Here is a 24,996-nt window from a genome sequence, read left to right as displayed (position 1 = left end):
GTGTTGGAATTTGTCAAATGTTTTCTCTGCATCTATTGAGATGATCATGTGGTTTTTGACTTTCTTTGTTAGTGTGGTGTATTATGTTGATTGATTTGCATATGTTGATCTATCCTTGTGAACCTGGGATGAATCCCACTTGGTCGTGGTGTATAACCATTGTTATAGGTTGTTGGATTCAGTTGGCTAAAATTTTGTTGAGAATTTTTGTGTCTATATCTTCATCAAAGATATTGGCCTATAATTTTCCTTTTTGGTAGTATCTTTATCTGGTTTTGTTATTAGGGTGATGGTGGCTTCATAGAATATGTTTGGGAGTTCTCTGACATTTTTGCCACAACTAGAACAAACAATCCAAAAATTTATATGGGACCATAAAAGACCAAGAATTGCCAAAGCAATCCTAAAGAACAAAAACCAAGCAGGAGGCATCTCTCTCCCAGACTTCAGACAATATCAAAAAGCCACAGTAATCAAGACAGTGTGGTATGGTACTCAAACAGACATATAGACCAGAGTAGAGAACCCAGAAGTAAACCCAGACACCTACAGTCAATTAATCTTCAAAAAAGAAGGCAAGAATATAAAATGGGAAAAAGACAGTCTTTTCAGCAAGTGGTGCTGGGAAAACTGCACAGCCACATATAAATCAGTGAAACTAGAACACACGCTCTCACCATACACAAAAATAAACTCAAAATGGCTTAAAGATTTAAACATAAGACAAGACACCATAAAACTCCTAAAAGAGAACATAGGCAAAACATTCTCTGGCATCAGCCTTACAAATGTTTTCTTAGGTCAGTCTCCCAGGACAACAGAAATAAAAGCAAAAATAAACCAGTGGGACCTAATCAAACGGACAAACTTTTGCACAGCAAAGGAAAACATTATAAAAAAAAAAAAAAAGACAACTTACAGAATGGAAGAAAATAGTTTCAGACAATGCAACTGACAAGGGCTTCATCTCTAAAATATAGAAGCAATTTATCCAATTCAATGGCAAAAAAATCAACAACCCAATTAAAAAAAACGGGAAAAAGGTCTTAACAGACATATCTCCAAAGAAGATATACACATGGCCAACAAGCACATGAAAAAATGCTCAACATCACTGATTATTAAAGAAATTCAAATCAAAACTACTATGAGGTACCACCTCACACCAGTCAGAATGGCCATTATTAAGTCTATAAATAACAAATGCTGGAGAGGGTGTGGAGAAAAGGGAACCCTCCTGCACTGTTGGTGGGAATGTAAACTGGTACAACCAGTATGGAAAACAGTATGGAGATACCTCAGAAAACTAAACATAGAACTATCATATGACCCGGTAATCCCACTCTTGGGAATATATCCAGACAAAACGTTCCTTGAAAAAGACACATGCACCCGTATGTTCATTGCAGCTCTATTCACAATAACCACGATTTGGAAACAACCTAAATGTCCACTGACAGATGACTGGATTAAGAATAGGTGGTATATATACACAATGGAATACTAACCAGCCATAAAAAGAACCAAATAATGCCATTTGCAGCAGCATGGACGGAACTAGAGACTCTCATACTAAGTGAAGTAAGTCAGAAAGAGAATGACAAATACCTTAGGAGATCAGCTATATCTGGAATCTAATCCATGACACATATAAACCTTTCCACAGGAAAAAAAACCTCATGGGCTTGGAGAACAGACTTGTGGTTGCCAAGGGAGAGGGGGGAAGGAGTGGGATGGACTGGGAATCTGGAGTTAGTAGATGCAAACTATTGCATTTGGAGTGGAGAAGCAATGAGAATCTGCTATATTGCACTGGGAACTATATCTAGTCATTTATGATGGAGCATGATGGTGGATATTGTAAGAAAAAGAATGTATATATATATGCATGTGTGACTAGTTCATTTTGCTGTACAGGAGAAAATTGACAGAACACTGTAAACCAACTATAATGGAAAAAAATCATTAAAAAAATATATACCTGGAAGTATCGCTTATCCACTGACTGATAGGAGTTGATAAATAAATCTCCCAGCTCTTTCTCCCTGAGTGAGGCAATGCTGACTTTCCATGCAGTTGCCCAAAAGCTGCCCATGGAACTGAGCCATGGTGATGTAAAATGATCATCTGCTCCCTCCTGCTTCTTGTATTGGATTCCTTTCTCCCCTGTCTCACTTGTCTACTCTCCTGCTGGGCTTCCTGGGATCACCTCTCAGGTAAACTATTCGCTCTCAGAATTCCCTTCTGGAGAAACATAGTCTATGACATCATTTTATATTAATTTCTACGTTGTGGAAATTGCATATCCAATATGAGTGAAAAGTTATACACGTTGTTTCCCTTTAATCTAGCCCTACCCAGTTTCCATGACCATAGTGAATGTTAATAGATGCCACTTTAAAAGGTAAACCAAAAAAGTTTTTTTTTAATTTTTACTTTAAGTCTTGGAGATGCACCATAGAAAAAAAGACAACCAGAAGAATTTTAAATGACTGCTTCTGAGAGCAAATCAGGGAGACAGTCCTGCTTTGCAGACAGATAGCAAAGGAATACATTATTTTTTTTTTCTAGCAACCTATTATTAGTTCTGATTTCTGAAAACTAAGGGTATGTATATTTATGAAAAAATTAAAATATAAAGCATTCTGCTGTCTATGTATTTGTACCTTTTTATACTACTTCCATATATATATATATATATATATATATATGTATGTATTATGATATCATAGAGAAAATAAGTTTCTTTCATGAAAAATTAAGCCTGAAAAAGGAAATGAGAGAGACGGAGAAAGAGAAGGTGCAGAGAGGGAAAGGAAGAGGTTCAAGGGCATGACGGTCTCCTGGAGTCTTCTCAGGTTAGCATTTTTTCAGTTCTTGTCTGTCTTTCACAAAATGTATTAAGTTCTATAGTAGTTTAATATCTTTATTTTGTAGGTAGCCAACTAGACGCTGTGTTTCTTCAGTCAAGGTCATGTTTTATTTGTTTGCTTACTAGAGAAATCATCAGTAAATCCTTAGATCATTTACTTCTCTATCACTCTTCTCTTTCTTATCCTGCAAAGCAGTTCTAAGACTAAGGGGAAAAAAAAAAAAACCCTCAAATTTTCCTCCATTTACTTTTTAGATCATCTTATTATATCTCCCTTTACTTTTTAGAACATATGCACCATTACTTTTTAGATCATCTTAATCGATCTATGTTGAACTATGCTTTTCCTCATGCAAGCTATTAAAGGCAGCATTTCTTTCTTTTTCATTGTTGAGCCACTTAGTATCTCCCAGGTTTTAATGGTTCTTCTTCCTGTAAGACTTCTTCCTAATTATTGTCAATTTATGATATATATGAGAAAACCTTTCATAGTAATCAAGAGAGATTGCTGAAGTGCTAATGTTCTCTTACACTAATTAATGTGCTCAGCTTTAGAAATATGTAACCATAATTTCAATACCTCCAAAATGCTTCCAACATTGTCTACAAAGCAGAATTATTATTGCTTACAGTAGATCTGCAAGCAGAACTTTCACATCACCAATGAAGGGACGGGGAAAATGGGAGAGATTTTCCCTTCCTTCTTTCCTTCCTTCCTTCCTTCCACCCTCTCTCCTTCCCTCCCTCTCTCCCTCCCTTTATCTTTCTGTGTTTCTGCATTAGGACTAATATAGATGTCAATAACCCTAAATGCATATCAAGAAATATAATATGTATTAATTGATAAATGGATGTCAATGCATTGAAAAAAATCATCTTATCTACATTTTGCTTTATTAATTTTAAACAGGCGTTTTAAATTTTTTTCCTGCACCCACCGCATGTGGAAGTTTCCAGGCCAGGGAGCAGCTGTGACCTGCCACAGCTGAAGCAATGCCAGATCCTTAACCCACTGGGCCACAGCAGGAACTCCTTAAACAGGCATTTTTATTTATTTCAGGAAGTTAAAAAAGTCGCTTTAGGAGTTTCCGTTGTGGCATAGCAGAAACAAATCTGACTAGTATCCATGAGGATATGGGTTCAATCCCTAGTCTGGCTCAATGGGTAGGGGATCTGGCCTTGCTGTGAGCTGTGGTATAGGTCGCAGACTCGGCTCAGATCTGGCGTTGCTGTGGCTGTGACATAGGCTGGCAGCTATAGCTCTCATTTGACCCCTAGCCTGGGAACCTCCAAATGCCTCAGGTCCAGCTCTAAAAAGAAAAATTTTAAAAAGTTGCTTTACTCAGTTTTACCCCGTATATGCATTATTGTTCTTGTGTATTGTAAACATTCCCTTTTTTCTATTTTCACCCTTTTTAAGTATAAAATTCACTACCATGAAGTACATTCAGAGTGTTGTTCAGTCATCACTATGTATTTCCAGAACTTTTTCACCACCTCATCTATTAAGCAATAATTTGTTTTTTTTTCTATCAGACTATTTAAAATCCTAATATAAATATATGGCATGTTGGGAGTTTTAGAAATTATTTATATGGAAAGAAAATCAGAAAAAAACTAATCGAATTTTTTTAATTTGACAATTCTCAGAATTAAAAGATATCTGTTTTGATAATATAGCAATTTTTTACCTTAATCTTAACTTCTCTTATGTCAACTATCTTATTAATGACTTTTCTTGAAAGAAGAAAGTACAGAGATAGCTTCTGCTCTTTAGCTATCACTTTTGCATTCTTGGTAGCAGTTACCATTGCAACAGTAACACTGAAGTTCTAGGATACCTTAGTCAACACGGTCCTTTTGTCTGTCAAGTAGATATTTTTTTCTCAACTGACCTTTCAGCAGTAGCCTTTAAAAGACAGATTGGAGCAAGGGGATATTCTCATTGAAGCAGACACAGATGTAGAATTGCAAAGATGTTTAAATTATTTTCTAATTGGGACGATGTCTTTCTCCAGATATGATGTGATTTAGAAAAATGTTTACTCTGTCCAGTAGTGCTGAATAACGTGTATGAAAGTGCCTGAATCATCCCCACTATTGCATACAAAGAGATTGCATTCGTAAAACATCATCTATCAACAGCTGTTTTCCCAAACACAGTAAGTTACCTATCGTGTATTTACCCAAGGCCAAATCCATGTGATAAGGATTTTTAGAACCAAAGCTTCTTTCCATGAAAAGAGTTTGTTCTTCCTGAATCCTGTGTGGTTGGATGCGATATCAAATACTCCAGGTGATTGACTCCTTCAAGGCTGTGAATGACAAGCAAGATCATTTTACCACTGAAAATGATTCATTTACATGAAGATGTTTAATGTCTTCATTTGATCATTTTTTTCTGAGTAAAATTACAGATTTCCCATTTCTTGTTATTAAGAAATTACAGATTATATGCAAGGCAAATGATAAAGGCTGATTAGATGGAAGATGTTTTCACAGAAACAGGAACATTAGATGCAATTACTCATTGATGATAAAAATATCATACATGCATTTTATACTTACAATTATTTACATGAGTCAATATAAATATATAATTAGTAATGCGTATTTATATAAACAAATAAAATATATAATATGTAGATGGGAAGCTTCTGTGGTTCTGAGAATTTTGTTTTTGTAAGTCTAGGATAAGTGGTTGTTCCTATCATATAAGTTCTATTTTCAAACTTCTAAATTTAGTCCTCTTTTAGAACCAGTTTTGTAATGCGTGTTTCTATGAGTGCTTGAAAATAAGAGTCATAAGGTAACACCTAACCTATTGGTTGAGTATAGTACTTTATATAATATATGCTCAAGGTATTTTATGGATGTTATATAATTTATAATGTAATAGTATCTACTTTGATAAAATTAGACACTTTGAATATGAATGCATTACTTGAAAATAAAAAGTAATTGATTTTAATTTTTTCAGTTTTGCATTTTGAAAACCCCAGAACAGTTCTTGACTTTTGCAGTTCAACACATTTGCATCTATTGCGGTTGAATGAGTACATTTTCAATAAGAAACCAATGAATTATGGAGTCTTTTCAATAGCAACTTACAATGAGCAATAATTCATGGAATTTATATTCTTTACAATGTTTTCCGTCCTGTGAAATGTGCGTTGGTTGACATCTCCTATAGCCTGCTTAATCTTTTGTAAATTTTGCAAGTCTGAAATATTGGTATGGATCTTGTTGCTGTTCAAGAAGAAAAAAGACCTAAAAGCAGAAGGGAGATACTTAGAAGACAAGTAAAAGGGAAAATATGTGAAAATTGAACAGAGAAAATAGGTCATCCTCTCCTTGTAGTATATGTAATGCTTTGTATCTGAAAAGTTATATCTTGTATCTAGAAAGCTAATGATTTCTGTTGGTTTGTTTTTATTTTAACAAGCCTTTTGGAACCAAATGAGCCATTAAAAGGAAAACAGCCCCATTAACTTTAGCAGTTTTCACATTTTGCAATCTGTAATGTCATCAAAGCTTTTGATGCCCACCTTTCAGTGACTTTAATAGCAATTTTGGCTTAATATTGAGCCGATTGATGGACCACTTGACAAAAGTTGAGTTTAATTTGTAGAATGCAAATGCCATTTCCTGAAGAGGAGGAATTTTGTTTCCTCTTTTGTGAGGAACCCAATCACACTCATCCACCACCCAGTCACAACTGATCATCCTTCCTGGTGCCCACATCCGGTTTGAGTACGCTCCTTTGACCTGTGACAGAAAGTCTGTAACACAATTACATTCACTCATGCCTGTGTTTTCTACTAAGAATGCCTTAAGGGCACAGGCTGAGTTTGTTCATGATTTTATTCAGTGCCTATTTTTTTCAGCCCAGGTTATTTCAAACCTTCCTGAGTTTCTAATTTCCGTATTACCCTTTCTTCAATTGGTTAAAAAAAAAAAGTCAGAGAATGTTACTCTTCTGCTCATACTCCTTTCAGTGGGTCCTCCTTTCCTTAAACTAAAAGCCATAATCCTTATCATGACCTAAAATGCCCTTTATAATGTCACCCTGGGGTTTGTGTGTTCTCATCTTCTCTGCTTCTGTATTCTCCCTCTCACCTGCTTTGTTCCATCCACTCTAGCCTCCTGTCTGCTTCTGGAATAGGCCAAGAACATTCGCACTTTGTGGCCCTCACATGAATTGTCCTTCCTCCCAGAAGGCTTTTCCCTTAGCCACTCATATATAAACTCCTTACTTTAAGACTTTGCTCAGGTGTCACGTTTTCTGGGAGTCTTCTCTTGACCACCTCATGGAATTGTATTTCCACCCCCCACTCCTTCTCTTTCCTCCCCTTGCCCCTTGCCCTGCTGGTACTTGCTTTCCCGCACAGTACGTTTCACCTGCTAACAATTGTATAATTGACTTTCACTATTTGCCTCTTTTACCAGGACTCAGGCTCTGTTAGTACAGGGATGTCTTTCTTTTTGATTTGTTTTGTTTTCTGACATTTTACCCAGCCTTGGTCCATGTTGGGTTTTCCATAAATGTCAGTTCATTTAGTCTGGGGGTTAGATAACATTCTGTTGTTCAGATCGACAGAATAATGAGTAGAAAATATCAAATAATGGTCTTATTTGAAAGTACCAGAAGTCAAGAATTTTAAGAAAAGCTTACATACTTTATAAAAATGTCAGTAGTATTAGGAAAAGTCTGCTCTTACATTAATAAACTTCATATTTATCTTGCATTATGTCTCATTTTTCTAATTTGTCATTTTCTCTTCTACAAGCTAAAAATATTTGTCACATGTGTTGTCTTTTTCTCAAGGACAACACAATCCCTCAGAGGAAAACTCAGGCCCTCAATGTAATACTGTTTGTGCCTCATCAGAAAATTGTGGGGAAATAAATAACTCTGGTTTCATCATTATGATAGTTAATGGCTTCAGGGATGACCTGAAAGCAGACAATATGGTCCAAATGTCGTCTCCATCTGTGTCTTTCCTGTCAAGGGAAATCGGTTTACATCATTTCTTATTTCTTTCTTGGCCCAAGTGACAAGTAGCCCATGGAGTGTTCGGCCTTGGACTTCAACAAACGGTGGAAGATGATGGACTGTGAGTTGATAAGTGAGTCTAAATTTCCTTCAGAGCCACAGAACTCAAAGAGCTGCTCTGCCTCCATCAGTTGTGCTCTGTGTGTTTGCAAGTATGTGCACAGAAATACATGTGTGATTTCCACTGGAAACCTGTCTCAGTAATTTGAAATGTTTTCGTCTTGATTCAGAAATGATTTGGAAACCAGGAAGACAGGACATAGATAGAAATGATAGGTTAATGGGCTGTCGTAAAGGTATTCTATCATGAAAAAAACCTTAAAGATTTTCTTACGGAGCAAGTGATCACCCCAAGAAAATTGTAGACAAATTTGAACCTTACACAATTTGTGCTTCATCTTTTGCTTCGGTACAAAATTTCAAAGGATTTTCATGCCCCAGTTCTGCAGTTTAATATGTGGCCTGAAATATCTTTAAATAAAATAATCATTTTTACTATCATCAGTAACAGAAATAGCTATTTAAATCCTCAGCTGTGTGTGAACACAGCAGAGGGGTTGTGGCTTTGTGATCTTAATACAAAAAGACAAGTGGACAAAATTATACCTGCAAATAATAAACAAAATACAGTGCAAATCCTTACTTTCGGCTGTATTGGAAGGCAGAATAAGGGTTAAATTTAAAAATATCTTCACTTTTTGTAGTGACATCTTTGCATAGCATTGGTCATAACTAAAATCATAATAAAGCCAACATGCCTAATAACGTCTAACACGTCTAATATCTAATCATATGTATTGTTCTTCTAATATGTGATATAAATTTGATCTGACATCATTAGAGAAAAACAATCACCATGACAGAGGGAAATGGAGATAAGGAATTTCATTCCAAGAAATGATATTTACAGAATCAATTGTTTCCATATGGGAAAAAATACATAGAGCAACAAACACTTTTACAAAAAATAAATAGACTGAAAGAGTTTTGTGGTGCTGTACCAGGAAATTATAGTTACACACAATGACCTATGTTATTCAAGTAAATTGCTAGCTTAGCAGTCAAGAGGAGAGAGAGTACAGGTTGTATATAACCCACTGAGATGCCAGAGTTCCATATTATATTTCATGTTAGGAGTAAGGGATTGGTTAATTAAACTTTACTCTTGGAAACCACTGAAATAATTTTTGCCAGGAGTTCCTACCCTACGGACCTCAAATGCACCAGTGATCTGGAGTTCCAGCCACGAGGCTGAGAATCTACATGCAAGCAATACTGTGGACTGAATAGACATAGGACATTTTTGATATGCGGTCGCTCCATAACCTGTTTTCAACACTTCATTATTTAAGAATGGTAAACACAGACATGAAATGTTTCAGTAATGCATTCCTGGTTTCACCTCCAGTAAGTGAAAGAGTCCTAGTCACATATCCACTAAACCACATATCCTCAGATGAATGCACTAACAGCTGGATCTCTTAGAGCCAGAAGAGTTTGGTCAATTCAGGCTGCTATAACAAAATGTCACAGACCTGGTTGGCTTACACAGCAGAAATTTATTTTTCAGAGTTCTGGAGGTTGAAAGTCAGAGATCAGGGTGCCAGTATGTCCTAGTTCTGATGACAGCTCTCTTTTTGGCTTACAGAGGGTCTCACTGTTTCCTTACAAGTAGAGAGAGCTCTCTCTTCCTCTTCTTAGAAAGCCACAGTCCTTCTGGCTTAGGGGCCCATCCGTATGATTTCACTTAACCTGCATTATCTCCAGATACAGTACATTGAGGGTTATGGCATGGCTTCAGTATATGAATTCTGGAGACACAACTCAATTCACAGTGCTCCTTAACTTCCCAAACTTTGATTGCCTTAAATTTTGTGCAAATTACCCAAAATTCCATCTTGCCAGGTCTAAACAGTGCTTAAATTCTAAACGGAGCTTAAATTCAGATTTGTTAAAAACTGTATTGCCGTGAAGAGAGTAAAGACTTCAAGTATTTTTTGGTTGTTTGTTTGTTTAACCCCTCCAGGGTGGTCACAGTTCTTACATATAGCAATTTTTTTGTGTGTGTAGAGATACAATTCATGAACCTATTTGATAGGTGGGTAGGGGTTTGTGTAGAACCTTTGACTTCAGTCCTTTCAAAACAGAATACTTTTAGAGACAGAAGGCTTCTACAGATATGGTGGTAGTACATTTCTCTTGGTTAGCTATAAACACAAATCACAAAATATTAATATTGAGACAGGAAATGCAACTACTTTCCCATCCTGAATTAATACTGCTAACATACATGAATCATATCCCTGAAACTATATATCGTAAGACTTTCTGCTGAATAAAAAATTTAGAGTAAATTTGGTACTCTTGTTCTACAGAAATGACAAGAATTCTAATATATGGATTTCATTAGCTGTGCATTCAGAATTCCTTTTATGCTGTATACAATTGCTGGAAAACAATGCACTCTTGCTATTTGCTAATAGAACTGATGCCTATTGACCTGTTTAATTAACATGATGATATTGAGGCTTAGGAATATAACATGATTGTATATGGGACATTTTTGATTGTTACACAAATGCGTTAAAGCTTCATAGGATAAGGGTGTATGTGTTGTTACTCTTGATAATGGATCAACAAGAATTATTATTGTATTGATAAATGGATAGCAGGATTAGAGATACAATGAGTAAGGTATATAATGGCTGTTTAAAGCCCATTTTAATGTTTATTCAGATACAAATCAAAATCCAGTAATAAAAGACAAAATAATAGGTTAGCTATGATATACAAGGAACAGCATACATTGTTTTTCATACAGCTAGGTTTGGCTTGTGATCAAAGGCAGCCTTTAAAGAAACAAGCTGAGTGGAAGGAATCTCCAGACATATTTCAGAGATTATGTTTGTCTATCAAGGAACAGAATGGTGCTGTCAGAGGCTTGTCAAAATAAATGCAGAGGTACCATTACTCTCCTTGTCTTCTCAGTGTATTTGGACTGCCCATCATTGGAAATAGTTTTCCTATTTCCAGATACTTAATGTTCCTTGTAGGCTTTCTTTATAGGTGTTGTCTGGCATAGAGTGTGTTGATAGAAATAGACTTATCACTGCTGACTACTCACTAGAAATGGAAACATATCTGAAAGCTTGATTTTGTCATTCTTTCTCAGATTCTCTTTGAATTCTCAATTTTAAAATTAAAAAAATTAAAAGATTGCAAATTTGAGACTTTTTAAGGTGAGGTATGTCTGTTATCAAATTCACCAAATAAAATATATTTTCAGTGAAATGCATGCAAGATTTAAACAGACCCAACAAGAGCCATTGAAAAGGTACAGACTTTTCTAGGAGTTCCCACCGTGGAGCATCAGATTGATGATGTCTCTGCAGTGGCAGGGACATAGGGTTAATCCCTGGCCCAGCACAGTGCCTTAAGGATCTGGTGTTGCCTCAGAGTAGTTGTGGCATAGGTCACAGGTCAGGCGTGGGTCACAGATCCCTGGCTGGGGAATGGCATATGCCTCGGGGTGGCCAAAACAGAAACACAACAGCAATGAAACATTTTTATAATCAATTTCCAATAAAGCATCTTACAATTTTTTAAGAAAATAAATTCTGAATACATATTTTTAAAAAAAACCTTTTTCTGCATTCATTTTGACATTTGAGTTGTTTGCTTTCATTTATGGGAACATTTTTCTTCTTAAGTAAGCTCAGTATCATTTTTAGCTTCTCAATAAAAAGCAAATAAAACTCCTCAAATTAGTCTTGAAATTAAGTTGTTGACTGCCCAATTAGATTTTATTTTTTCTATGATAAATTTCATTCTTCTCAATTTTGAGTCAAATCAGATATGAAATAGTTGCTTCATTCATCACATGACTACAACCACATACTCCAAATACCCAGCAGAGGGCCAGTCAGCATTTTAAGGGAAGCAGTAGTTGGTGATGGATATATGCCTTTATATTAGCCCAAGAGGCCTTAAGTAATGTTTAGAAGTAACGTAAGTTCAGGAAATTCTGCAAGCATTGTTCAGATACAACTTTATGTTTGATTCATAATGATGATTTCAAGAAAACATTTCTTTCAATGAAGATTTATCCTTATTGTTTTTATACTTTGCTTTATTGTAAGTTTTGTTTACAAACACAACCAAGTTCTACTCTCAGATCTGATGGAATAACAGGCACTGGATATATCCTCCTACTTGAAGCAGCCAAAATCAAAACTTATGAATCAAAGATTTACAACCCAGTTGCACCAGGCAATGAAGTATGGTGATGCCAGAGAGCCAAGCACAAACTAGGTGAGTCCTGTGATGGTCCTAGTTTACCGTCTGGAGAAAGTTTTCAGGCTGTTCAAGGAAAAGAAGCCTGGCAAAGCATGGATTACCCCTGACTTGAGGACAGGACTGAGTGTTTGGGGAGACCAAGGCTGCCAAAATTCTCCAGATAGAGTACCTGAGAAGAAGAAGAACAAAAAGAGAATACCAGAGATCTCAGAGGGGCTCTCTCAATTATTCAGCTGAATATTGCTTTGTGCATTGTATATGAGGAAAATACCCTAAGCAGGCACGAAAAAGCTGAAAGAATGAGAGGCAGCAATCCACAGCAAATGCACAGGGCCAGCAGTAGTGCTCTTTTCCATGAGCCAGATTGAAAAACTGCACAATTCACGGAGAATTGGGTAAAGTCCTCAGAATAATTAGACTAAATGCCTTTCCATTGCACTGAAAGACCCTGAAAGCCAAAGCTAAAAGGATCAAGCTCTTTGCAGTTAAATTAAATGCATCCCAGGGCAGGGGGGTAGTTCAAAATATATTTGTAGAAATGCATAATTATAGAACCAAAAAAGGTAAACTTTTACACTGTGGTAAACAATCACAAATAACCTGGCATACAAAGGAGCAGGAAAATACTATCCATAATGAGGTTAATAGTGACCCAGAACTGGCACAGATGTTAGAATTCACTGACAAAATACTATAGGCATTCTTATAATGGTATGCTATATTTTTAGAAAGTTAAGTAGAGACATGTAAGTTTTTTATAAAAGACCTAAATCAGACTTCTATAAATGAAAACTATGTCTTGCTTGAAAAATACATGGATAGGGATTAAAAAGTTGCATAGATATTGCAGAAGAAATGATCAGTGAACTTGAAGATATATCAATAGAATCAAAATTCAAACAGAGAAAAAGAAAAATTTTTTAAAAACAGAACATCAATGAGCTGTGGATGATTTCAAGTGACCTAAGATGTGTAGATGGAGCCCTTGATTGGGGGTAGAGGTGGAGGAGCATATGAAATATTTGGAGAAATATTGGATAAACCTTTTCCAAATTTGATGAAAACTATAAACCCGCAGAGCCAAGACTTATAAAACTACAGTAATAACACCAGGGTGGTATTGGCATAACGAGAAACAAATAGATAAATGGAATAACATAGAGGTGATAAGATTCCAAATTTATAAGGACGCATATGGAAGTCACAGTACATGCATTCTCTGTATTTGTTTCATGGATGTATTACAAGCATTTCCTGGGCATATACATTTGTCCAAATGTATCGTGATTTACATGGTTAAGTATAGACAGGTTATTTTATGTCCATTAGATCTCCATAAAGCTGTTAAAAAAATCAGACATTTCCTCAAACGCAAAACACTCAGAATGATTCCAAAAATAAAGAAAAAAGCATTCCTGACTATTTTATAATTTAGCTCTCAAGAAGTTCAAGTTATGTAATGTTTTCATATCTAAATCATGCCAGATTTCAGGCATGGGAAATGGCCAATTTGTGTTTTTTAGGCAACGGGCCATCAGTGAAGAAGCATTTATTTAGCACCTACATGATATCATTGCAATATGTAAAGGAAATTGGTATTCACAAAAAGGATCAGACATGCTCCCTGGTCTCTGGATTCTGGTCTCTCCCTGGTCTCTGCAATCAGGAGCCTTTCATTACCTGCATTATTATTATTTTATAACTCTTAGTCTACATACATGTGTTCTTTATACAATCAGATACCAAAAGGATGGCATTTTAATTGATTTTAGTCTCTTGAGATCAGTACCTGGTTACTGAGACATTCTTTTTGGATAAAAACATTCTACCACCAAAAAAAAAAAAAAAAAAAAAAAAAAAAAAAAAAAAAAAAAAAAAAGAGAGAGAGAGTTCAAACTGTTATCAAATGGCTAATGTCAAATACTTTCAAAGTTGGTCAAGTCTTTAGTTTCAAAAATCATTCTTATTTTCTCTGTGTAATTTCAGTGATCCCAAATCTTTCCTCATGTGGTAATTTGTTAATATACTGATTTACACATTTTTGTTTTCTGATTTTAAAGAGAAACTGAAAAATACTTTGTATGTTTATAGTTAACTGAGGCAAACATGGTTTATGCCTAAGTGAAAACCTAAATATTTTTAAAACATCAGGTTCAGAATGAGAAAGACACTGAGGGGTCTCACTTCTCAAGCTTTATGGGCTCACTCTTCTATAATATATGATTCCACAATCATAAATATTATAATTATAAATATTTCTATCTCTTATGGGGATCTTTTATGAATACTATTTCGGTTACATCAGACAAGTATTTAATGCAAAACATGCCATGTGGACTCATTTATTGCACTGAAATTTAGTTCACTTTGTGGCTAAATGTCTTTATAACTTAAGAATATGGGTCATCTTTTCCAGGAAATATTTATCAGCTCTGAAAAAGATATCATTTGTAATAAAAGAAGCATAAGAGAAAATATAGTTCTTTGGATGTGAATGACAGATTCTGGTTGGTGGAAAATTAACATAAAAAGGAAAGTCATAGATAACAATAGCTCTTATTTGTAGAGGCATGTACTAAGTACTGTCACATATATTATCTCATTTAATTGTCAGAACACAGCTCTGTTAAATCTGATTTGTATAAGAACAAATTGATATGCAGAAGATGAAGTAAATTTACTTTTTTATTGACACTATGTTTTATTCCACAAAGAATTTAGACTGACAAGCAAAATGACTTGCCAAAACCTCACTAGTAGGTGGCACATCTGGTGTTTCAAGCCACATTTTCTGACTCCAGTTCATTGTTTGAGGTTGAAAAAATACAGTAAAATATTTGCTTTGAATAATGCATCCCTCCCCAGCATTCCAGTCCTGGCAGCTCAGGCTTTGGACACATTTAATTGCAATCAAGTTGGTTGTCAAGGGGTGCTACAAAGTGCCTTGGAAAGCAGGCGCAGTCTGATACGGCTGATTTGAACCCAGCGGAGAAAGGGAAGCGCCTAGAACTGGGAAGAGGGTACACTCATGGCAGGGTGACTGACTCCATTCCACCTAGCACGGGCAGTTTCAAAACCTCAGAAGATTCAGATGATTCCAGGAGTTATTATCTTTTACATGATAGTGAAAAAGCTATTCCTGCACCAAGTGTTAAGTTTCTTTCTACTTCAACATGGGATCAGTAATACCACCTATACCCACCATAAGACTTGTCAAACCTGTATAATCACTTCAGATGTTTGCCATTGCCCCCCTAGAGAGCAGATGGTGATCAAATCGCCAAGGCTAGAAAAAGAACAAAGTCACTTCAAACTGGAATGAAAGGTCTATCAGATGATACCTAAAACACGGGGTAGAAGACTTTTGCCCCTACCCCCCACTGTGTGCCTCTTCCCAGGTCATTTCTCCCAACTCTCCCCAGGAAATAACCAACATCCTGAATTTGAGTTGATTATTTATTTGCTTACTTATATATTTACCCCTTCATTTTCTAAATAAGTAAATCTTCTCTATGAATATATATTCAAAAGACAAATTTCCTAGAGAGAAATATTAAAGGCAATGCCGTGACCGTTTTAGGAAATCATACATTATAAAAATTCATTGTAATATATATTAAAAAAACCTTTGAAGTGGAAAAAAAAAACTAGAATTACCTTGACAAAGAAGTCACAGTGCAAATTTATTATTTTCATTTTTAATGCTAAAAATGAAGCTATTGAGAATGCAATTGTTAGTATTTCCCTTTGGAGATACCATTTTAGGACTCACAACTCAACTAAAACATAAAAACCTGAATATTAGACTTGCAGCAGACTTCATCAAATGTCCTATTCTGCCCAAAGTTCTGATAAAGTTCAAATCTTGACCTCTGCTGATGAAAGGTGGTTCTCTGGACAAGTTAATTTAATGATGAGCTCATATAAATCCAGAAAATCCTCTTCAGTTGGCCACTTATGAAAAAATCTTACAGAACAAAATGAAATGCAAAATGTAATTATTATTGCCTATACAAAATGTAATTAATTAAAATATTCTTGGCTTTTGAAATTGCTTACTTCTTAAGCAAATCCATAGGGTGCTTTTAAAAATGAAATTATAATGGTATATTCCATTTTCTTCCATATTAGCACCTGAATTGCAGTCATGAAAATGTTTCTATATAGTCTACATACTTTATACCTACATACTAATTGGACCTTAATCAAAATTAGTTTCTCACCTAATGATAATAATGGTAATTATACTGGGGAAAGACAAGGTGAAGATGCCCTCTGGATAGGCTAAATAAAACACAGATGCACAGACTCACCCTTGAACTAACTGAAAATTAAATATATAAGAATGTCTTTTTCTAGCCAGGGATATGCAGAGCCATCACAAACCAAAAAAAACCCACAAGGGAGTTCCCTTCGTGGCTAGTGGTAATCCAACTAGTATCCGTGAGGCTGCGGGTTTGATCCCTGGCCTCGCTTAGTGGGTTAAGGTTCTGGTGTTGCTGTGAGCTGTGGTGTAGGTTGCAGATGAGGCTCGGATCCTGCATTGCTATGACTGTGGTGTAGGCCAGCAGCTGTAGCTCCAATTCGACCCCTAGCCTGGGAACTTCTATATGCTGCAGGTGTGACCCTAAAAAAGACCCCCAAAAGCCCCCACAAAAATGTGTTCTGTTTGCATATGACAGTGTAGTGAGAAAGAGGATATACTAATTAGTTGTCCTATATTTGCTTCTTATATTTTGCAGATACACATAATTATACCGAGGAGTTCCTCCCTAAGTTGAAGCCATGGACTAATCAATGTTTCAATATCATCGCTAAATTGCTTACTCTCCTATCCTTTGATGTAGAGTCCTTTCTGTGAAAGAAAGGACAGAGGTGGCATAAGAATATAATGCTACAATGCTGTCCTGTGAAACTGGTAAATCTTTCTTTGGTTTGAATAAAATTTTAAATTCTTAGGAAAAGCGAATAGCCTTGAACTGCCAGTTTCACGCAACGTATTATACATTTGAAAGCTTAAAAAAGAACATATCTGTGGCTGAAATCATGATGTTTTATTTTTTTCTTTCTTTGGTTTCAGGCAATCAGACATTCGAGTGATTATTTCCCACATCCTGACATAAATCATTTCTAAGGGGCTTAAGACAAGGAGCAAAACCTCCGTAAAAGGAAAAAAGATGTGACGGAAGCTATTTGAAATGAGCACAGAAGGACTTCAGTAACAGCAGGAGCATTTGGCAGGTAATAAACCACCTGGAAGACCACCCCTCTGCTAGGTCTTCTAGCCCCACCATTTGGTCAGGAAGAAGCCTGCACAATGAATGGAAGCCAGGATTTCTATGGGGTTGGGGGGGCAGGAGCAGCATAGGATGTTGCTGATGAAGGGTATCCCCCTGTTTCATACATGATTTTCCCTTGGTTGCCAGGATACCACAGTCTCCCGGCTTTGCTTTTGCTCTCTGGACATTCCCACCTAGTGACTTCTTCTTAATGCTAGTCTCCCAAGCCTCATTCTTGGCCCTCCCTCCCTGTTTCTCCATCTACTCTCAGTTCATCTTCCATGAGCTTCGCTAATTCTCTATCTTGAAATAGTATGTATATGCCGATAACTCTCCATTTGTCTTTTTATCTGATTTTTTTGCCTCTCAACTGTCTCACCTCAAGTATAGACTCATATATCCACCAAATTTCCTGCTTCTCTTATTCCTACTCTGATTTAAAGCGTACCATTGTTCTGATGAATTACGCAGTAGATTTCTAATAGGTGTCCTTTTCCTCCTTTTGACTCTTTTTTTTTTTTTTTTTTTTTTTTTTCAATTCTTTTTAGGGCCGCACCTGTGACAGATGGAGGTTCCCAGGCTAAGGGTTGAATCGGAGCTGCAGCTGTCAGCCTATGCCACAGCCACAGCAACTCAGGATCTGAGTCTTGTCTGCTTCCTCCACCACAGCTCATGAAAACTCTGGATACTTAACCCACTGAGAGAGGCCAGGGATCAAACCCGCATCTTCATGGATACTAGTCGGGTTTGTTTCTACTAAGCCACAAGAGGAACTCTGTTTTGACTCTTAAAAGCTACCCCCATGACTCCATTCTTTACATTTAACCAAGGAGCCAGAGTGATTTTTTTTACAATACATAAATTAGATGATGTCTTATCTCCATTCAAAGCCCTGGAGTGGTGCCGCCATTCATGAAATGTAGAAGCTAAATTCCTCATGATAGCCTCAGAGGCCTGGCTCACCTTACCTTTCTGACAATGGCTTTGATTTGCTCTCCCCTCTCCATTACAGCACGTTAGCCTCTCTACCATGTTAGAAATATTCCAGACAAGTTCCTGCCTGCAGGCAGCGCCTCCATCTCTCAGCCTGGAATTTTCTTCTGTCAGATATATTTTTGAATTTGGGCTAAATCTTTCCTCTCCTTCGATTTTTCCCTATAGTCAATCTTCTCAACAAAATATACTTTTCATCCCTTGTTCAACATTGCAACCGCTCGCATCAACTCATCTTTTCCTGATCTGGGATTATGTTTTATTTTTTCCATAGGGTTTCTTGTCTCCTTGTACACAATAAAATTTACCCCCCAATGATGTTTATGGTTTCATATCTGTCACTCACCACTAGGATGTAAGTCAGACAAGTATCTTTTTTGTGTGTGTGATATCCAGGGGCCTAGAGCAATACCTTGTGTCAATCTTTGTTAAAGGCACGAAATTGGACACAGAGGTAAAGAGAGACAGAACACCAGTATGTTTATAAAAGCTTTCCCACATTACAAAGAAAAAAAAAAAAAAGGATATATTAAGAAGATTCTCTTATAAGAGAGATATTGCAACTTCAGCATTTGGACAGTGGCAGTTCCAGAAACAAAATAGCTATACTAATTTTAAGAGTTATAAAGATGGTATAATTATGAGGACAGGTTAAATTTTTGAATAGCAAACTTTAAGCAATTACAGAGATCGAGCATATGCATCTGAGCCATAGGATCCAAATGGGGCACAGAAGTGGAAATGTGTGGAGCACAAAATGAGCTAAGAGCACAGAGTAGAAAGAACATGACACCTGTGATGAAAGAGCGCATATGCCCTATTGTAAGAGAGATGGCTACTGCTAATCTCTGATAAGGAATATACCAGTGATTTATTTGAGAGGCAGTGCATCAAGAGCCTAATAGCATAGTATTTTGGAGCCAGACTGCCTGGTCCACGTATTTATGAGCTTTGTGATCTTGGCCAGTAATTTCACTTCTCCATGTTTCAGTTTCCTCATCTCTAAAGTGACTAGAATAACAGCACACCAAACTCCTGGAGATGTCAGTGGGATTAGAAGAGTCTTTATGTGTCAAATGTTAGAATAGCACAGTGCTTGAGCCATCATATTAATCTCTTCACTATAGTGCATTTTCACATATAAAAGTAAGTAAAACTCAACATCTATTTGTGAACAGAAATAAACCTTAACTATAAACAAAAATTTACATTGCGATGAGGATTAGAACAATTTCTGAATAAAACTAAAGCATGGGGGCATCGCACTAAGTAGGCCCAAATGGCTAATTTTTAGCCTCAAATGTTAATTCCAGTTAGTGTAATTTAATCTGATTGCATATGAGAAAAAAATAAAAAGGTAACGTTAACAAAATCTAGGACCTATATTATAAAACAGTATATTGAATTTTGAGGTTTAAAGAAACGGTTGTCTAAGTGTTCCTGGGAAGATGACACTTTTACGTGACAGCTTTTCATCCTATTTAAAATGAAAATGAAAGCCTCCATAATTTAGCCTCCCCTTATGTGTCTGAACACACCTCTCCCCTCCTTTGACTTTGCTTCAAGTCACACCTGTCTCCTCGCTGTCCCCACACAGGCTGGACCTTGGTACATGCTGTGTCCTGAGCGCCCAATGCTCCACTGCTCCCAGCATCCCCACAGCTCTCCCTCAGCCACTCTCACCCCGACTCAGACGGCCCCTTCTCCATCTTAAAACTGCCCCCTGCACTTCCACTCCTCTTTCGCTATTTTTCAAACAGCTCTCTCATTACATATTTTAGCTGTTCTTGTCTCTTGACTTTCTTCCCGAGAATATTCACTAGTAAAGGGCAAATATTCTGGCCCATTTTGTCCACTGCTTTATCCTTTTGGATAAGAACAGTGCCTGGCATATTGAAAACACTGAATACCTGGGGGGAGTAAATGAATCCAATACTGAACCAGCAAATAAAGATCTTATTTAGATGAATGTCTTTTCACAGTTTTAGCTGCTAAGCAGTCATTTCTTCCTATCCGTCCTGTAGGGAATGCGGCCTCGAGCCCTTCTGTCTGTGACTAGTGTCACCCAAGCGTGCACACCAACGTCAGGAAGGCAGCTGAATCTCTCTCCCTCTGATCCACTGCCTCTAATCATTCATGGAGAACACAGTATATCTCGTCCTAAAAAAATCTCATACTGAGCCTTTCCCATTGCTGCTCCCACTCGCTTAGTGCAAGGCCTGACCCTGTATTATTCAGAAGTTTATAGTTCCCTCAGTCCCTTCTAGCGATACTGCTCCCATCCCTCTTAAAATATATAATCACTGTTAGACTTATAGGTCAGATCATATCTCCTCCATGATTAAAATTCTTCCATGGCCCTGTATTGTGTATAAAAAGGGAAAAAATAAACCACGTACATACTATGCAAGATCTTATACCCACTTCCCTCTATATTTCTGCCCTGTAGTCCTAGTGAATAATGGAGGGTTTCCTGACCTCTTCCACTCTGTGTGTTTGCATATACTGTTCCCTCTGCATAGAAGACACTTTTCCTCCCATTTGGCCTAGTTACTTCCTGACTCATACCAAGTAGCTATTCTATGAGGCCTGCTTAGAACTCACCAAAAGACACACTTTCTCCTCTTATATCGACTTTAAAGCACTATTCATGCTGTTGTAATTACTGTTTTAAATTCCTCTATTAGGCTGTGAGGCCCTCAAAGGCAAGGGGCCTATCATATACTTATTTTCTAATTATTTTTAATATTTTACAGATTCGTCAATGCTTGGCTCATAAGATACTCATAAGAATTGAATATATGAAGAACATATTAGTGCAGATGAGACTAATTTCACTCATGTCAGATGTGTAAACCCTCTGGGTTAATTTTTTAAACACTGTATAAGCTTTAGTTCCTCTATCATTCCTTGGACAATATTCATATATCTATGAAAAGTCTTGTTTCGCTCAAAGCTAAACTTTTGAAGTTAGGAAAAATTTTGAAATACATTTTCAACAAAAATGACCCTTTTCTTTTTCCAAATCAGAAATGTGCACATGAGAAATGGAATGACTGGTTAAATAAATTGGTTCAGAATTATAGACCTTAATTTTCTATGCACACTTAACTTTAGTGCATTAATACCATAAAATGTCTTTGCTGTAAGTTTCACTTAACTGTATTACATATTTAAGGCTTTTACGTGCATGTATAACAATCCCCTCACCCAGCATAGCTACAGTTAGTCATAGGGCCTTCAAATCTGTCTTCATGCCGAAGCCAGAATTTCAGGGAATTCCGTGCTTTGTTTTCTGTGCTCTGTTATGAGACCCCAGGGAACTCTGGTGGCACAAAGAAGAAGATCAATTAAGAGACAGATGAGTCTTTCTGATACTGTGGGAACCTGGTCTCTACATGATTTTTAATTCTTTTTTTTCATCAGGCTTCAGAGTACATTCCATGTAGATTTATGTACTGTGGCTGCCATGAAAATGTGCCACTGGTATCTCCTGCTGTGGGGCATATAATGGCCTGTTGGCCCCAGCTGCTGCCCCTCTGCATCCAACACTGTATTTGTTGCCAAGCCCCACTTGCCATGGCGTGCACCCAACCAATGACTGAACATGCTGGGGTACAAAAGCAGGCTTACCCTGTGATGAGCAGAACTGCTCTAATGAATGACTCTGGCTTGAGGACTTCCTCTGGGCCTCACCAAACCTTGCCTGCGATCCTGCTGGAGCCTGAGACTTCCTACTCCATCCTCCTTCCTTCCCACTCGCATCTCACAGGCATCGGACCTGCACTATGGCATGAAGTCTCCCTCTGCCTTCTTCTGCTCGGGTCCCAAGAACTGTTTTCTACCTTTACTCCCCTGTTGGCAGTTGCTTCTTGGCAGACCCAGACTAATGCATATCTCAAGTAGAGCTCTTTTTACTGTCACAGAGAAATGGCTGCATAATAGTGGAGAGAAAACAGAATAGGAAGATCTGTATACTATTTTGTCAAGATAATTCAGTATCTTCAGATTATGATTAGTTTATTCATTCATGCACTTTTCCTTTTTTTTTTTCCCTTTTCTAGGGCCACACCTGTGGCACATGGAGGTTCCCAGGCTAGGGGTCTAATCAGAGCCGCAGCTGCCAACCTACGCCACAGCCACAGCAACAGGGGATCCGAGCCATGTCTGTGACCTACACCACAGTTCACGGTAACGCCGACTCCTTAACCCACTGAACAAGGCCAGGGATCGAACCGCAAGCTCATGGTTCCCAGTCGGATTCGTTAACCACTGAGCCACGACGGGAACTCCTCATGCACTTTTCTTGAATGACTACAATATATAGAAAGTCTTCAAGAGATTTGGGATCGAAGATAAAAGTCCTACACCTTATTGTCTTTTCCGTTGTATTTCTATTATTCCTCCCTTATTGTTATGTTCTGATCCATCATATTGAACTACTATCCCTCTGAAAATGTCACTATAGTGTAAGTCCATACCCGAGTCCATATGCTTAGACTACCTCTTTCTGCTCCTTGATGCTCACCTAAATGTGTTATCTTGCCCAGTCTTCGCCTACTTAACAAATATTTTCCTACCCAGGCTTTAGCTCTCAGCTCAGACACTATCTGCTCTGTGAAGACTTCCATGATCCTTTAAAGGGATTCAAATGCCCCTAGTGGGAGTTCCTGCTGTGGTTCTACAGTCATGAACCTGACTAGTATCCATGAGGACTCAGGTGTGATCGCTGGTGCTGCTCAGTGTGTTAAGGATTCGGCATTGCCACGAGCTATGCTGTAGGTTACAGATGTGGCTCAGATCTGGCATTGCTGTGGCTGTGGCTGTGCCAGAAGCTTCAGCTCCGATTCATCCCCTAGCATGGGAACTTCCATATGCTGCAAGTGTGGCCCTACAAAGACATAAAAAAAAAATTCCCCTAGTTTTTCAAGTACCAGTCTAGTAAAAAGTAACCATTAAAGGCTAAAGAAAGCATTTGTAGGACTATGGTCATTGACAGTGATATTTCATATCATGCATCTTATTTTGTGTTGTTCCAAAATTCTTTATAGAAAAGTCATTTAAATACATTCTTGCAACTGCAGACGCTCTGTCCATTACACTCCCAATGTATTCTGTATCTAATATCATTGTAAGCATTTCCTGAGCCTAGTGTGTGGTTTGTGTGCACAATTGTCTTGCTGTGAGAATCAAAGTTCTCTGATCACAGGAAAAGATACCTCTCATCTTTGATTCCCTAGTGCCAAAAGAGCCACTAAATAAATATGTTTAATATATGAAGAAGGTCTCAGTTACTGGAGGAGACATATACATGCATAGACAGTTAGAATTCATTTAGACAAATTCTTTCATGGAATATAAATTATTTGTTGTTCACAGTAAAGCAACTATATGTCAGAAAAGACATCTCAAGGTCTTGGAAGCAGACTCTCTCCCAGAGGTCAGTGGAGTTCAGTGTAAGTGTGTTTGTTCTTCCCCAATATGTCATTATTTTAATAATCTTTGATTTATTTTAATAACCCTTGGTTTATTTTAATATAATGCTATAATGAATTAAGTGAATTAAATTAGAAGTATTTGTGAAAAGAAAGGGCATTTTTATTGAAAACCTGCACATTCATTTTCTAATCATGCTGAAATAGAATTCTACTTATGCTTTACAAATAGAAAAGGTATCCTATACTTTTTAATATGACCATCTGTTTATATCTTAGGATGGAATAGTCAAAACCTTTATATCTAAAAAACTTCGGGAGTTCCCGTCGTGGCGCAGTGGTTAACGAATCTGACTAGGAACCATGAGGTTGCGGGTTCGATCCCTGGCCTTGCTCAGTGGGTTAATGATCTGACGTTGCCGTGAGCTGTGGTGTAGGTTGCAGACACGGCTCGATCACACGTTGCTGTGGCTCTGGCGTAGGCCTGAGGCTACAGCTCCGATTTGACCCCTAGCCTGGGAACCTCCATATGCCGCGGGAGCGGCCCAAGAAATGACAAAAAAAATAAAAAAATAAATAAAAAATAAAAAAATTCATAAGCCAAAAAACTCCCTCCTATAAAATGTGAATTGTAGACAATTCAAATAAATATTTATTGTATCTATGACTGCCACTTTTCCAAGTACCAGGGTATATTTTATAAAATTTTTGCAGAAAAGAGAAACATCAGTGTTATAAATTTAAAATAGTCTTTTTTACCTTTTGAATAATTTAGTTATTTGATATCAACTTATTTGCTAGACACCAAAATTAAATATAATTAATTTATATATTACATATATACCTGAGTCATATATATAAACTATTAAATATATAGTTAGTTCCTCTTACTGTGAATGTGACATAGTCATTTTCATAAAATACCTTTTGATTAGAATTGCTAAATCACTAAAATAACATTTTCTTGACCTACTTCAATGCTAGGGCATTGTGCTTATTACTGTAGAATGTGGTGGGTAGAATTATAAAGCTAGAAAAGCCCCCAGAATACAAAAAAGAGCTGTA

At 37.1% G+C, this 24,996-nt stretch overlaps 1 protein-coding gene across 5 annotated transcripts in view; it reads right to left on the bottom strand.

Annotated features, from left to right (window-relative positions):
- Positions 1 to 24,996, bottom strand: part of LOC110262188 (uncharacterized) — a 665,542-nt gene that overhangs the window by 27,017 nt on the left and 613,529 nt on the right. Inside the window, exons 6-7 of one of the 5 annotated variants that reach the window (XR_014813348.1) lie at positions 5,984 to 6,142; positions 5,059 to 5,187 (exon numbers count right to left, since the gene is read on the bottom strand). Coding sequence is in view for 2 of the 5 variants with exons in the window: in XM_084973385.1 (XP_084829511.1) it covers positions 5,156 to 5,187 (32 nt within the window). In the remaining 3 variants the exon portion in view is untranslated. Of the gene's footprint in view, positions 1 to 4,266; positions 5,188 to 5,983; positions 6,143 to 24,996 lie in introns of those variants that run through there. The other 4 variants (XR_014813349.1, XR_014813351.1, XM_084973384.1 and 1 more) reach the window with 4 other exon arrangements.

Source organism: Sus scrofa, chromosome 8 (assembly GCF_054392235.1).
Source record: "Sus scrofa isolate SSC_HxYL_T2T_F1_AM1 chromosome 8, Sscrofa_HxYL_maternal_Yorkshire_Landrace_v2.0, whole genome shotgun sequence".
In the NCBI taxonomy this organism is placed as follows: domain Eukaryota; kingdom Metazoa; phylum Chordata; class Mammalia; order Artiodactyla; family Suidae; genus Sus; species Sus scrofa.
Note: the sequence above shows the minus strand (reverse complement) of the source record. Positions and strands in the feature narration are given on the sequence as shown.